The sequence below is a fragment of the Mya arenaria genome, chromosome 6, assembly GCF_026914265.1.
Source record: "Mya arenaria isolate MELC-2E11 chromosome 6, ASM2691426v1".
Taxonomy (NCBI): Eukaryota; Metazoa; Mollusca; class Bivalvia; order Myida; family Myidae; genus Mya; species Mya arenaria.
Genome location: NC_069127.1, coordinates 71,848,387 through 71,862,107, shown reverse-complemented (window position 1 = coordinate 71,862,107; position 13,721 = coordinate 71,848,387). Strand labels below are relative to the sequence as shown.

General features: G+C 33.9%; 1 protein-coding gene across 2 annotated transcripts in view; it reads left to right on the top strand.

The window, feature by feature from the left end:
* The first annotated feature begins 2,251 nt into the window (after positions 1–2,251).
* Positions 2,252–13,721, top strand: part of LOC128236631 (radixin-like) — a 33,862-nt gene continuing 22,392 nt past the window's right edge. For both annotated transcript variants that reach the window (XM_052951613.1, XM_052951612.1), the window contains exons 1-4: positions 2,252–2,385; positions 5,192–5,270; positions 7,807–7,890; positions 8,615–8,710. In XM_052951613.1, coding sequence (XP_052807573.1) covers positions 5,259–5,270; positions 7,807–7,890; positions 8,615–8,710 — 192 coding nt within the window. In that variant the 5' untranslated portion in view covers positions 2,252–2,385; positions 5,192–5,258. The remainder of the gene's footprint in view (positions 2,386–5,191; positions 5,271–7,806; positions 7,891–8,614; positions 8,711–13,721) is intronic.

Below are 13,721 nucleotides of genomic sequence, written 5' to 3'. Positions count from 1 at the left end.
GGCTAAATATTACTGCCATGAAATGAAAATATTAGGGAAAAAAAACCTAGATCCATTCGTAATGAAAGTGTTCCCTAGAAAAAAAATATACACCACTGCACTGACTCCCAACACCGGCACGTGTCCTCATTTCAGAGGAATTGCAAAGTATGCAAATACTACTATCTTTCGAGAATAATGTTCCATATATGTACAAATTCTTTGAAAATGGAGAATGTACTTTAGTTTCTCCAATAAGCGTTTTTTTTTATCACACATCTTAATAAACAAGAGATGTTCGTCGCTATAAAACTCTACAGAGCTTATATTACATGTTCTTGGTCGTCTATGATCATTCCGACGTTAAACAAATCTTACCTTTAAACAATACAGTATTCCCTAAAAGCGCCGATTTTGTCAGAAAGGTGTCAGGATATTACGGACGAGGGACCATACGATACATATTCGGGGACATTACGGACAATAATGGTGACGTTACGGACAATGATATATAATTTACTTACAGTTTGGTTTAAACTTCATAACGTACCATTTTTTTGGGAAATTACTGTGCGTAACATGCTTGAAATGACCCCCACCCATGTATAGCACACAACATCTATTGATCTTTATTTTTATTGCCTTGTGCTGTAGATCAGATCTCTGATCTGAGTTTCCTGCTGTGCAGTTCTGGAGCGTTTATTATAAAAATAAACAAAACATATTGTGAAAAAGATTTTTGTTTGTTTACTTTTTCAAATAATAATAATATAATTGCAATGCTTTAGACTAAGAATAAGATAAACTTTATACACACTAGCCTATTACACTTATTACTCTTATGTGTTTATAATTTATTTCCAATCGGGTAAACTCATAAATACATTGGATATGAACAGAACAGAACAGAACAGATTTTATTTCAACTTATGCATAAAGCATCTCGTTACAGTATTCGTACAAAGAAAAGACAAATGTCATAATATGTGATCAACGTGTATAAGATGGTACTTTTAGATAATAGAGTAAACAATAAACTGTAGATATCATATTGTTATATGGAGAATGTTAACAATGTATCAATAAGCTAAATTATAGTAATATAAAGTAATTGATTCCACAAAATAATAGCTATGCATATTGTATGCATAATAATAGATATGCATATTGTTTTTATGTTAAATTGGGGTCATACTAGTAAAGAGCAACATGCCGATGCATGGTCTAAGGTCACGGCGTTGTCGAGCTGTTTTGAGAACAAAATTTCATAAGACTGTTGACCGTTTTTTCGACCTTTGCCACAGTACCAACATGAGTCCTTTACCGACCAAGACCAACCAATCACTAAAGTTTCATGGTCTTAAATCATTTCCAAAGTTACTGCACAGATAAAGTTTCCTAAGCGTGTTTACCGCAACATTGACCTTTTACCTTTTACTGACCTCAGATGCTATAGGCAGCAACTATTGGTCGAGAGCATTCTACCAATGAAGTTTCTCGGTCTTACGTAAAACCGAGCTAAGACTATTAATCTGTTGGCATTTGACCAGCTGACCTCACCAAAACGGAGTCACCTAGCTACTTGTCAAGGGCCACCTACCACTGAAGTTATGTTGTCTTAAATCCAACCGTTCTCATTTTATTGTGCAGAAAAATTAAGTTTCAAAATTCTACAGTGGTGTATATGCCTGTGGAAATATATAACCGTAATGTTAAAAAAGACGTACCATTAAGTTAGAAATGTTAGCTCGAATCAATGTTTTATGGTGTAGTATTCCTTTGCGTGAAAACGTTATGAAAAGCTTGTGATGACTGAAATCACAACCGTTACTACTTGGGATGAATGCGAACACCTCGGCCATTTTCCGTCGAAAACTACTTCGGATGTACTTCGGATGTATATGGATGATTTATAATGTCAGAAGTCTGTACATTTAACTACGCTGCAAGTAGATCGCGTAGTAATTTCAATTTAGCAGTACCCCTATCAGAATTTTACTCATAAGAATCTTAATTATTTATGTAATAATACACTTCACTGGAAAGCAATTTGTACTTCGTAATTCAAATAACTCATTTAGACACTACAGCAATTTAATGGTATTATCATGAATTTTAAGAACTACCTCTACTCCCAGTACTGATATACCGGCATACATTCGAGGTGTTTGCGAGGTAAAACGACCGAGGTGTTCCGATCGTACTCGGTTTTCTGTCTTTTAGGGGAGGTCACTGCGTAGGAAATTTTCTTTCGGGTAAATTTACCAGTACGGTGCAATATCCTCCAGAGGGATACGGATTTTATCAGCAATAGGTTCTCAATTGCTCGTGGCACACCCTGTCCGCCATTTTAACCGGTCGGTGAAAGTTAAAATTGACATTTGAAGGAATATTTTGTGATATTTGGTAAGAAAATACCTGTCAGCCGTATTTCATGAATGGATTTAAACTATTTTGTTACATATAAATTATCTGTGTACAAGAATTAAAAAATAAGTTGCTGAAATTGTGTTTTTGATAGAAAAAGTTCAAGCTTATTCGGAAAATTGGGCGGGGACAGTTGTTGGAAATGAATCATTTTTTTAACACTACCAATATTTCGACAAATTATTTGCCATTATTATCTTGTTCTTTCTCGACGTCTATAATTTCAATTGTTACCAGAAACTGTTGACATGAAAGTGTTTATAAAAAGAAAATATGTTATTAATGAATTTTGCTGTTTTAAAAACTGCAGTTAAAGGGATGGGATTGTGCCACACCTCTTTTGCTGTGCCTAAACACTACCGCCAGTTTTTCAAATAATTTATTAAGTATTAAAGAGTTTAATTAGTTTTACCAGTGCAGGACCTGCATGCGTGTACACATTTCGGTAACTGTGTTTGAAATTGATAATGAAGGCAGTGCTCCAGCCAGGATTTGAAAAGGGCAGGGTGGAGTTTTGAAAAGGGCAAACTACATGAGTCGTGTAGGGGCAATTGGGGGTGGTTGTGGGAGGGGTCCACCCCTGTCACAAGGGTTTTTTTTTTGGGGGGGGGGGTCTCCACCTCGAATTTGTTTTGTGTTCATACTCAATTTAAATCATTTTCCATGATTTCCAGACTTGAACAAAAACAGTTTGTTTTTTTTCTCCAAAATTGGAAGGGTGTGTTTGAATATCAAAATTAAAATTTGTCTTTTTGTCTGTGGTAGTATGATTGTACTTGTCTGGAGTCTTCTCTAGTGCAATGTCACAATTTTTCTCCAAAAAATCATGTAAAATGAAGAAAAAAACATAGACAGTTGAGGCAATCAAATAAATAAATACACAAAAAACAAATATGTAGGGGACGAATCTTAGTTTGGTACGATCAGGATTGGGTACGAATGTTACATTCAGCCTGGCTGTTTTTTTAATTGTCTTTGGTAGAATAATGATTAATATGCTAATGTTTTAAAATAAAATGACAATGAAAATCACTGCCCTTGCTTTAAAAATCACTTATAAAACATGGAACATTGATCAAATAATTCCGAAATTCGTTCTGACAAAATGGCGGTTTCGGCGAATTTTGACATGATCGTAACCATGATAGGTAAACAGTACATAAAACATCAACATATATTTGTGGGTAACAATGAAATTTTTATCATGAATATTTTACAAATAAACTTTAAAAAACATTTACTGAAATAGTGATGTTACCATGTATTTGATTGTGTTAGCGCCACCTTTGTTATGATTACAAATCGGCAGTGACCGTCTGCTTCAAATTAACAATGTTTAAATGGCGATTTTCGTCAGTACAATACAATTAACAATTATTTTTAAAGATTTAATTGTGTTTGACAACATTTTTCACCATCCCTTCACATTTTCTATCGCATTTTACGAACTTTCATCATTAAATGAACGAATTCTCAATGTAGATTCTGATTGGCTGACATTCAATATCTCCGCCTTCTGCCGATGTTTCCCTATTTGTCTCTTCTTAATTATTGGATTAGAAGATGACCGATTATGAATACACTGGTCGTCTGCTCACTACACAATTAGCTGTCATATGACTTGGACAAGGCACATGGGAAGATGAAAGGGCAGTCCGGCATATTTTAAGCAGTCAATGGGGGCATGGTGACACCTAGCGGGAATTAAGTATTACGTAATTTGTCTCAATTATGACAGCGGATTAAGGGCTGTCGATATTTTATAATGATTTCAATAGTAAAAAGGGCACTAACAGGATAATTGGTGCTAACAGAGCATTTGTGAAAAGGGCACTACTCAAAAAGGGGGCAGGGCGGTATGAAAAGGGGCACGGGCGCTGCGCCATTGAAAAACGGGCTAGCTGGAGCACTGTGAAGGGATGGGAGTTAGGGTTAGGGGTGTGGCATACAGGGCAAAATGTCCCAGATGGTATCACAGTCTTTCTTTCAAATAGAATAAGCATATACAGGCAGTGTATGCTATAAATACTGTTTTCTTGACAAATTGACATCAGATCAACCTGTACTACTATTTATAAGATAATCTCATGTAGGTGTTTTATAAAATACTTTTATAGTGATACTTTGCAGATCAAATGTTAAACATCATGAAGCTGATGGTTGTTGTACCTCTCTCAAAATGCAGCCAACAAATCACACTTGAAACAAAAAAAATTGAAAAAAAAATCAGAAGTATTGTCATAGCCTTAGTTTTATAAAAGGGGCAAGATTTTTGTTGTCCTCATTGACATTTAAACATTGTATGTTAGTCTTAACTTGGAAGTCCAATCAAGATGTTAATATGAAACTTGGTACACATTTTCACAATGTCATTTTACCATTACTGGATTTGTGTTCAGCAAGTCCAATAACTAGATAAAATACTTATTAAAATACATACATGTATGTCACTTGAACAACTGATAAAAACAGACCTGTATTGGCACCTGTTTGAAGTGCTCGTTTGTAGTCTTGTGATTGTAATTACAAATTTATAAGATTTTTAATTGAAAATGTCTTCACTTCAGAAATGTTGTAATTGAATTGTTTAGCCATGGCTGTGCAGCAAACTGGATTAGAATTCAAGACTAAATGAAATCATTGGTTGAAATTTTACTGTTTCAATAAACAACTGAAAAACATGAATGAAAATAGATAAGATATATGAATGATATGACTGAGATATTTCACATCAGTATTTTACTGTAAATTAATCATTAATGATTTTCCCTTGTTCCATTTTCAGGACATAACCTGTGTGTATCCCTTAGAGGACTTTTATCTTCAAGCAGCTGCACAAACAAAAGGCAATCATGCCAAAGCCGGTAAGTCTTGAGGAATCATTTGACCATTTTGTTACAATTTTATTTCTTAACTATATTAAATCATGTACTTTTACTTTCTGACTTCATCTGAATGTTACACGTAAATAATATAGGGTAGGGGCAATGAAAAGATTAAGTACATTATATCAAGCAGTACTTGTGGTTTATAAACAAATAAAGGTGAAAGTTTTCAAGGGGGATGGAGCTGAACAAGCAAAATAATTAATGAAAGAAAAATGAGTCCAATCAGACAGCCAGATCAGTCTGCTAATTTCTCCTAATTATTCCAGAGATAACATTAATGATTGTCATGATTTGTTGGAGCAGAGAGCAACTAATGCTGGTACCGGTATTGTTGAATTATGTTCAGATGTGTAATGTGTCAGATTTTAATTGAAGAAGCAGATAAACTGGATTGATTTACGTGGGTTTGTTGACAGAATGCTCACACCTATATGCAGTATCTTTTTACATAGTTACATTGGAATCTATAATATTCCAATGATCGGAATTGGAGTTTCAAAATATCCAATTTGAAATACTAAACATGAATTAAAAACTACATAGATATCCTGGGATACATTTTTCTATGCATACGTTAGAGGTCAAGGTAGCCCATTCTATCATCTGTTGAATGTCAAGTGGTACCATCGTCGGAATCTATCTAGTTAAGAAAATGAACATAAAATTTGAAAAAGTCATTGGCCCACACAAAAATGCAAACACCAAAAGAATGTTAAGGACAACTATAACTTTCGATAATGTCACCAAAAGCACTCGACAAATGCAAGCAGTAAAAAATTGCATGTAGCATTTATTGAAACATTTATTGTGATACCTGTAGTATTTTAAAGTAGATTTATGATATTTATTGCAAGAACTATTTATTTATATGCCTGAGCTGTGGGGTTTAAAACCCTAATAAATCTACGTTATTGTTGAAATGTGAAATTTTTACTTTATATCAATCAAACTGTACCTTCATTGACCGTCTATGAATGGCATATCTACTCAATGTAAATAAACTTATCAAGCATTTTATACAGCCCTCAAAATCATAGTAGGTATGTTATTCATACTGATATACAACACACTGAGTGATACCGAGTTTAACATCCCCACATTAAGACTTGTATATAAAACTGAATTTTTATGAGAGTTTAAATTATGTATAATAGCATTAGAACATTTCAAAGTTCAATAGACAACATGCACTGGTATGGTCTACATATTTGTTGATCATTCATGTGTTCAAGATGTACTGTGTACCAATTTTATAAAAAAAAAAACTTAACAAGAATCACACGCTCTAAATTTAACATTCTATTCTGTCTAGCAACTTGTCATAAAAGCATTGAAAGAGGAAGCATTTAATATCAGTATTTGCATATATATATATATATATATACATGTAGTTGATAGTAAAAAACAGCATTATACTGTGCTTATATACGATTTTAGCCAGGTTATAAAATGGGCTGGGTGCTGTAGAAAAGGGTGAGATGCTAAGGGAAAAAATAGCCATGATATATCAGACTGTGAAGATTTGATAGAAAGTGTTAGAAAAAAAAGACATTGGTAAGGATTTAATTCTATGAAGGCAGAAGGGTGCCCATGCTGGTCTCCATGAGGGCAGAAGGGTGCGCTGCTCAGTAATTCTTTAGCTAATACCCTATTATACATTTTATATTTTAACTTACTGCTGTGTAACTAAATCCATAGGAAAAATTCTCCTGACAGTGGTCAAAATTAGCACAAGCCCTGCACTGTTAAATGCTTTGTGGGTTTGCTTAAATTCTGGGTTTTATATAGCAGGGTCGTTTTTTTTATCAGAGTTTTTGTTTGTTTGTTTTTACACTAATGTTAGTATTCAGAGTTCACTCAAAGTCTAATTTCGAATACTGTTCTGATGTTTCCCAGTCATGCCAATGTAATACTTGAGGAAGGAGATCTTTTTATTTCAAATTGAGTAATTTGTCCACAGGATAATAGTCTTAAAAGGCTTTCCTTAACCCACACAATCCTGTTAACAGCTCGGAATTTTGTCTGATCACTGTCTGATGAAATTGCAACAATAGAGCTTAAAGCTATAATTGATCCAAAAAACATTCAGATTCAGACTTGTAGACAAGTTTAGAATAAAAAAAGGATTTTGTCAGTATTTCTATGTCTTTCTTTCCGGATATGAATTTTCCTGATTTCAGGAAATTAGTTGACCATTTGAAGGTTCAGTTTAAGATCTATTGCCTGACCAAGTTTTGGTTCTGAACATAATCAATTTTTACGGCAAAATACCTTTTGTCTTAATTTCGTTAGCTTACAAAGCTAAAATGGGCTTTTCTTTTTTGGGTCAATCGTTTAGGCCTTATTGTGTGGGAGCCAGGGTTTGCTTTTTTTCACATTTGGGAGTCGCTGGATTCACACATGCTTACCTACTTATCTAATAAGTCTTATAGATGCAAACTTCTCACATTCAAATGTGAACCCTGCTTGGAACCCTACCTGTTTAAAAGCTATGTTTTTTCTGTATTTGCAGGTGAATGTACGCGTCACAACGATGGACGCAGAGTTGGAGTTTGCCATCCAGCCCAACACAACAGGCAAACAGCTCTTCGACCAGGTCAGTATTTAACACAGTCACCAAGCCCTTCTGACCCACCAGCTGTGTCTAAGACTAACAAACTTTTAAGGCCTGGTATAAAGATTGTCAACTGTACAATTGACATAAGAACAAAATGTATGCAAAAGTAATGGTAGGTCTGATGAAAGGTTGCAGTCTCTGGGATATTTAATACAACCAAGGCCAATATACCGTAAGATCACAATGTAGACTGTTCTTAGTGAAATGATATCGTGGGATTAAGTGCTATAATGTACCACCAAGTGGTATTAAAATACAAAGGTTTAGTTCAGTATTACTTTGTCAGTTTTCAGCATTGTGAAAATATGTCAGGCCATGTAGATGGGCTTTCTATTTTAAAATGATTTGGCGTACTGGGCCAATTTACATGAAGCTGCATTAAAGTGCCATTTCCTTGGTGCGTGCAATTTGCAGGATGATGTATATGAAAAGTTTTCAAGAGAGTGCTTAAAAACGAGAGTTTCAAGTGTTTAAAGTAGATTGTGATAAAATGGTTCTTGTGATTATTAATCATGTCAGAGTGTTAATTCTATTTTGTCTATAGGGCATTCAAATTTCAGACCAGCTAATTGATGATGAGTGTATGAAATCCAATTAAATAAATTGCATTATACGATCATTAATATTTACTCAGCATGTTTGACATATTTGCATCCCATATATATTTGTTGCTTAAATTGTTTAAACCTTTCTCTTTTTACAGGTTGTGAAAACTATTGGGTTGAGGGAAATCTGGTTTTTCGGTTTACAATATGTAGACACAAAAGGCTACTCAACGTGGCTCAAGCTGAACAAGAAGGTAGGAAGACCCTGTTCACTTGTCCATTAGTAATATCTTCAGTAGTATTCAGAGGGTCTACCCCCATCCCCCTACGTATCGAACTCCTTCTTCCTGAATTCTTGGCAACTTCTAGTTTCTGGCCCTAAATGTCACTGAATGTCATGTACAATACCTCAATTAAGCTTCTTATCTTTTAAAGTGGTTTTGTTCATATTCTATAAACTCCAAAACGCAAGTCAGCTCATGGATTTAGGAAGTAGATGAGCATTTATGCCAGAAAACAGCCACCTGTTGTATAAATGTTATTCATTTTTCACCTTTTTTGCAAGCTGTTGAAAATCATATATTCAAAAAATCATTATAACATTTTATGAGTAACTATTCTCTGATATTAACATGAGGTTGCATGACAGACCCGGTTTAGCCTGAAAATAATCCCCCACAATAAAATGGATTTAAATCGGAGATGCTGTTGAGAAATTTGAAGGTTGAAAGCAGAGTGTATTAATATGTTACATGAAGTCTTCTTGTTCATACCATTTACTTAAAGCATGTATTATTGCAACCAAATATTAGCTGCTATAACAATGTTAACAATGTTTTGAGCACAGAGTCATATGTACGTAGGGTTACCCTTATTCAGCATATTATACACTTTGAGAGTAATGGAATGAATTTTTGCATAAAATCTGACTTTGCATGCCATAAATCACTATATGACTATACCACTGTTTCTTACCATTTTTTTTCAAATTCTTGCTATGTTAAATGTTCCATTTTGATATATTCTTGACTTGTTATCATTTTTCACTTGCACCATGTTTTAACAGAATGTAATTCTTTGCTTGCTGTAATGATTGTACTTTGCCAAGATTTGGGGTAAAACTACAGTCAATGTTGTTTTTTCTATGATCATTGAGCCTGTATTTTGGCAAACTGCCAACTTGCACTGTTTACACTTGCGTGTTACATGTTTAATTACTGTGAGGTCAACCATACAGACAAATAGTACGCAAACTATGTGTTTAAAGCTGGGTTTTGAGGGGTTTTCGTTTATTAATTGTTTGTAAAGTAATGTTTGAGAGCTGTTAGGATGTTAGATAGTAAGTTTTAAAAAAAGTTCAATCAAACCATTCACAATTTGCTCAAATTTTCAATTCCAGTGTAAACAACTGAAGTGATCTGCACATATATTCAATTTCAAGGCTGTTTTAAATATCTTAAATATCTCGGATCAGCACTTTGACAAATGGTATAATTGATCCCCTTCAAGTCGGCGTGTATGTGTACGATAAAAATGCTTCAAAGAATACCTAGTCATGCATTCTAGCATATTATGTTATAATATATCTATTAAGTGAGTTAACTACCCTTTCAGGTAAACCAACGGTTACTTGTGAATAGTCCATGGATATTGTTCATTCATTGACAGATTCTTAATACTTCATGAATTGATTTGTATTACATTAGGGGCAAATATTTTTCAAGTTTTCATTTATTTTAAAAGGCTTTGAATATTGTGAAAATGTTATTGTGAATCAGTATTCAAGTTTAATCATGTAAAAACTATCACAGTTTGTTTCATATATTTCTTGTAATATTAAAATCATATCTTTTTTCAGAAATTATGTCCAGTATAATATTGAAATTAAAAGCAAACAGCAATGATTATTTTAAGCTCATTCAAGCTTTTTGAAGGATAAGTTGAAGTATTGTCATCAATCCTAAGTATAAGGTTCAGCATCGTGGATTCATGGTCAAACTACAATAACTTAATGAACATTATAAGACATTCATGAAACTTGGTGAACATGCTCTCTCAGCCGTTTGTACATGACATGTAATAAGTCCCATAACACATGTAACATAACATAAAGTAATTTCCTCTTAATCTACTTTGTCCACTTAAGATGCTGCTGTTCAAACCAATGTCTGGTTTTTTTTTGAGACTTGAAAACCTGGAAAGAGTAAATAACAGATTTTCCTTCTAACGTATTCTGCATAACTTAAATTTCTTGCATAAATGTTAAGGTGTACATGAATTTGTTTTCATTGCTAGGCAACATTCCCATTCATACAACTATGGGTTACAGACAACAGCAGAGTTAAGTCTCACTGATTGATGGCCACTGATAACATGAACAATGAGATTATGGCGTTGACAACCAAGATAAATAAATTACAGATTTACTGAAGCACTTTTCACTCATTTTTAAAAGTTTTGTAGAACAACAAACCATAGGTTTTTTCATGTAAACATGTTCCACCAATTTTGCGTCTCTTATTTGCATGTTACTACTAGCTTGTTCTCAAAACTAATGTTTGAACTTTTAGAATATATCTAAATGGTTCTTTTTTCATGACTAAATTTATCAGTATGTGTCAACTCCTATTATAACATGTAAGTTGTAGGTGTTTTTAGTAGAATACATGAACTCATACAATTACATGTAAGTTGTAGGTGTTAATAATGTTAGCGTTATTGTCTAGTTGTCATTATCTGATAAATGATGACCATTTTGTAAGAATGTGAGGACAAGATGTCGGCCTGTAGTCTGATAGTCCTATCAATCATTGATAAAGCTGTTCATCATTATGTATGAGGGGATTGTCAACTTATAACGTTAGGATGTTATGTGGTTAGGCAATGATTTTGACATGATCACATAAGTAGGTATTCCGGAAAAAACAGGATATATGCACTTAAACAGCCTCTTTTAACGAACTAATTGCTGGAAAAAACATGGTTTAGATTGAAGCAAAAAATATCTTTGTACAATTTCAAGGCTCAAAAACATGAAAATCTAATGATTTTTTTTCAGAACAACAAACCATAGGTTTTTTCATGTAAACATGTTCCACCAATTTTGTGTCTGATATTTGCATGTTACTGCTAGCTTGTTCTCAAAACTAATGCAAGATGCAGCAATATTCTGTTGGTGTAACTTTGATGTTGCATAGAAATGCTAAACTAGATGTGCTGCCCTCTCTATTTGCTGACACAATGCAATCTTATGTTTCATGATTGCTAAAATTCTTGTTTGAATATTTATCAAACATCTCTATCATTTAATGTCCAAACTTAAAGTATTTGAAAAAAAATCCACTTTGTGTACACATGAAACGTCACTAGTGAATTGTGATACATTCTTTGTCTAATCTAAAAAGGTGGTCTTGAATTTTGGGTTCAGCTACAGCTTTCAATAAATAACCGGGTTTTAATATCCAAACTGACATTGCTGGTGTTACAAATTAAAGGAATGGAAGGAAGGCTTTTATCAAGGGGGGATTTAAAACTCTTTTCACCATTCTATGTCCCATCCTGCCAAGCTTTTAATGGTTTGATATATCAGGGGGCGTCTAAATATAGGGCATTAAAGCTCAGTGATGGTCACACAACTGGAAAATTGCTGTATCTTGTATAGACATACAGGTGAAACAGTGAAATACTTGCTATAGAAACTCAATATAATTGCTAAAATCTTCCTTCTACAATTAACAATACATGTAGGTTGATATTTCTCATATCTACTAAGTGGAAGGTTAAAGTCTGAAGAGAATTTGTAGAAATGATATTTGATAGGGAAAAAATTACTTCTATAAAAGTTTCTATAAAAGTTTATTGTCTTTTTTGCTTTCTTGCTCAAGTTTCAACTTTTGATATTCAAACAAGTTTAACATTTAGAAACATTTTGAGGAAAACATGTCAACATTTTAGTGTAGCCTTGGTGTTTTCATCATTTCTGTAGTTGTTTATGTGGTGTTAAAACTAAGTTAAAACGAGTAAAGATCTTTACCTGGACTTCTTTCCCCATGTTTACAATGTCAGCACACATGTGAAGCAATGTCAGCACACATGTAAAGCAATGTCAGCACACATGTGATTGAATGTCAGCACACATGTGTAAAAATGTCAGCACACATGTGAAGCAATGTCAGTACACATGTGATTGAATGTCAGCACACATGTGAAGCAATGTCAGCACACATGTAAAGCAATTTTGGCGCACATGTGAAGCAATGTCAGCACACATGTGAAGCAATGTCAGCACACATATGTAAAAAATGTCAGCACACATGTAAAGCAATGTCAGCACACATGTAAAAATGTCAGCACACATGTGAAGCAATGTCAGCACACATATGTAAAAATGTCAGCACACATGTAAAGCAATGTCAGCACACATGTAGAAATGTCAGCACACATGTGAAGCAATGTCAGCACACATATGTAAAAATGTCAGCACACATGTGAAGCAATGTCAGCACACATATGTAAAAATGTCAGCACACATGTGAAGCAATGTCAGCACACATATGTAAAAATGTCAGCACACATGTAAAGCAATGTCAGCACACATATGTAAAAATGTCAGCACACATGTAAAGCAATGTCAGCACACATATGTAAAAATGTCAGCACACATGTGAAGCAATGTCAGCACACATGTGAAGCAATGTCAGCACACATATGTAAAAAAGTCAGCACACATGTGAAACAATGTCAGCACACATAAAAATTATGTAAAAAATGTCAGCACACATTTGCATTGCAAGTCCCATTATTTGGCTGTAAAGGCATCCAAGTTGTTCTCCTTGATCAACAGAGAAAAGCAGAATGGTGTATCATCTTCTTTTACTAAAGAGTATTTGAAAATTGATGGTCACAGGGTTGTTGTTGCTATAAGATAAAAATTCAAATTGCATACGAGTTCAAAACTTTATATAGTTATTAATTTTAATTCAACTTTGACTTTACCATCAGAAATATGTCACATCTACATCAAGCCTTGCGGACCTTTTCATCAAGACATTGTACTTAAAACGGTTTCAAAATGATGTTGTTGTGGTGGTGCAGTGTTGTTGATATACACTGAAAATGGATCAGAAGAACATTTTTTCATAAAATTGAACCCAGAATTCACAATCCAAAAAAACACACAACCTAAAAACAAAGCAAATTCAACCATTGTCTAGTCAACTAGCTCATAGATTCGGTATGTTTATATTCTCTTAAATCTTTAAACTC